Source organism: Prionailurus bengalensis, chromosome F2 (genome assembly GCF_016509475.1).
Source record: "Prionailurus bengalensis isolate Pbe53 chromosome F2, Fcat_Pben_1.1_paternal_pri, whole genome shotgun sequence".
NCBI classification, from domain to species: domain Eukaryota; kingdom Metazoa; phylum Chordata; class Mammalia; order Carnivora; family Felidae; genus Prionailurus; species Prionailurus bengalensis.
Window position 1 is genome coordinate 82,028,916 of NC_057353.1, and position 2,310 is coordinate 82,031,225.

The following is a 2,310-nucleotide window of genomic DNA, read 5'->3' on the forward strand; positions in this document are numbered from 1 at the left end:
TGCCCGGCTGGCTGGCTGGGGACGTGGCAGGGAGCCCAGCACTGGCCCTGGGTGTCTGGGATGAGCTGGCACATCTTCAGTGCTCCATGGGCATGGTCTCTCACTCCAGCTGTCCCCCGGGGCCAAGGTCATGGTACACCCAATGTCGGGGGGCGGGGTGACTGAAGCGTGTGGAGGTGTGTGGGCGTCAGCTGGCCCAGAGGCACCCCACGTGCACTTGGGAAGGCCTGGACCCATCGGGCAGGCAGCCTGTGCCCCCCTGTGCCCTCTTCCCAGCATCCCCTGCTGCGGCTGCAGCACCCCCGTGCCGAACATGTGGAGCGAGACGTACCCACCCTTGACCTCAGCTTCCCTTCCACCCAGGGGGCAGGGGTGGGGGCGATGCCCCCCGGGGTCTCGGGGGAGATTCTGGGGGTGGGGACAGATCTGCCTTGGGCTAGGGAGCCTGTCCTGGTCTCCGGGGCCGTGGGACTGGTTTGCAGGAAGGCGGGCCCAGGATGCGTTTCTCCTCCCAAGCCTCCGTTTCCCCTTCTGTGAAATGAGTCCAAACGGCCCTGGATGAGAAAAGGGCCAGGTGCCCAGAATGGGCCCGACTCAGCTCAGCTCCCCCGGAGGCCAGCTCCGGGGGCTCTCGGCACCCGGGAAGGAAAGAGGTCGTTTCTGCCCTGACTTTGTTTATTTTCTGCAAGTGTGGGGGGGTGGCGGGCCGGGAGGCCCCTGGCAAGGCTCTCGCCCCTTGAGTCCCATGATTAACCGGAAGCTTCTGGAAGCGTGCGGCTACGGGTGGCCTCTGGTGGTGGCAGGCCCTTCAGGGAAGGAGTGGGGCCCCCAGCGGGGCCAGGGCCCTGACGCCGAGCCTGGTGGCCTGCACGGAGTTGCACAGATCGCGGAAACAGCAGTAGACCGCGCGGGTGCTCCCCATGCTGTCAGGGTCGGTGGCAAAGCAGGAGTTGGAACAGGACCGGGTCACCAGGGGCATCTGGTTGAAGGGGTACTCTGCCAGGGCGGGCAGGTGTCAGCGCCTGCTCCGCCACGGCCCCGTGCCCTCCCCGGCAGCCCCGACCTCCACGCCCTTGACCCTGCGGCCCCCAAACTGATGGCTGGGCCTGGAAGCCGTCCGTGCTCCTGTCCCAGCCCTGAGGTGGGAGCCTGGGGCCCCGGGGCCGATGCCGCCCTCGTGCGGCACCACAGAGGCAGGCCGTGGGGGCTGCGCCTCGGGGCCCCACCCCCAGTCCTGAGGGCCTTCTGGGGGAAGGTGACCACTGCGGCCCCTGGGCCTGTTGTGGGCCAGACTCACCGGCCTCCATCAGCACCAGCGTAGTCATACAGGCCGTGGCCTCCGGCTTGCAGCGAGTAATGTTCTTGCATAAAGGAATGGCCGTGGGCTGCTCACATGTAAAGCATCTGAAGGCCTCACCTGGGCGAGGGATGGGGCAGACGTCGTCGCCTGGCCTTGAGACCCATCTTGGAGGAGGCCACGTATGGTCTAACCCCTGGGCCGTACCCCACGTGCCCCCTGGCGTGTCTCCCTTGCCATCCCTGTTGGGGGACGCGGCTCGCCTCGCCGCGACCCTGCAAGGCCCGGGGCTCCGACCCGTGGACTTGAACGCCGCACTCCTCTGTTGTGCCTTGGTTTTCCCGCCTGGAGAGTAGGGCTTCGAAGCCCGTCCCTAGCGAAGGCTCTAGGATCCAGGAGGCTCATTTAGGGGGAGGGAGATGAGCCCAGTGGGGGGTGTCGGAGGCCCCCCTCCCCGCAGAGGAGGCATCCACTCACCAGCGTGCAGGCAGGAGGCTGCAAGCAGCAGCAGAAGCTGGAGCAGAGCCCCGCACCGGGCCATCCGCCCATCTGCCGTGCTCGGCAGCAGGGAGCGGCCGCCTCTGTGGGCACTTATACCCTGCCCTCTCTGTGGTTCCTGCCAGGTGGTGGCGGGAGTGTGTGAGTCAGCAGGGTGGTGCGGGACAGGGCGGAGGTGGGAGGTGGCAGAGCGGGTGGGCGGGCCAATCATTCACAGGCTGTGGGGACCGGGACCCCTCTTCGCTCTAGCCACCTGGTGCTGGCCCACAAGCACCACACAGGTGCTGAGCCCCCTGTGGCCCAGACTCAGGTGTATATCACGCCCAACCAGGGCCAAGGCCAGTGTCCTTCACACCCAGGTGTCCCTCTCCCTGGCGTAGGTGCCCACCAGACCAGAGGTCCGGAGGGAGTGGGGAGTCAGGCCGCGTGCAGAGGAGGGTGAGTGCCTGCCTGGTAAGGTGTAGGGACCGTGTCAGGTCGGATGGTCTGGGCCTCCCAGGCTCCTCCCAGGCTGA

At 67.3% G+C, this 2,310-nt stretch overlaps 1 protein-coding gene across 1 annotated transcript; it reads right to left on the minus strand.

Annotated features, from left to right (window-relative positions):
* Positions 1 to 657: 657 nt before the first annotated feature.
* On the minus strand, positions 658 to 1,860 carry SLURP1 (secreted LY6/PLAUR domain containing 1). Its single transcript, XM_043602251.1, has 3 exons — positions 1,775 to 1,860; positions 1,298 to 1,417; positions 658 to 996 (listed from the first exon to the last, which is right to left on the minus strand). Exons 1-3 carry the CDS (start codon positions 1,836 to 1,838, stop codon positions 809 to 811), a joined length of 372 nt encoding a protein of 123 aa, XP_043458186.1. The 5' UTR covers positions 1,839 to 1,860; the 3' UTR covers positions 658 to 808.
* Between the last annotated feature and the right edge of the window lie 450 nt (positions 1,861 to 2,310).

Excerpts from the sequence above, each read along its gene's own strand:
- SLURP1 (XM_043602251.1), bottom strand. The coding sequence starts at position 1,838 with ATGGCCCGGTGCGGGGCTCTGCTCCAGCTTCTGCTGCTGCTTGCAGCC. Across the intron at positions 1,418-1,774 it reads AGCCTCCTGCCTGCACGCTG|GTGAGGCCTTCAGATGCTTT; the intron begins GTGAGTGGATGC and ends TCCCTCGCCCAG. Across the intron at positions 997-1,297 it reads GCTGGTGCTGATGGAGGCCG|AGTACCCCTTCAACCAGATG; the intron begins GTGAGTCTGGCC and ends CCGCCCTGGCAG.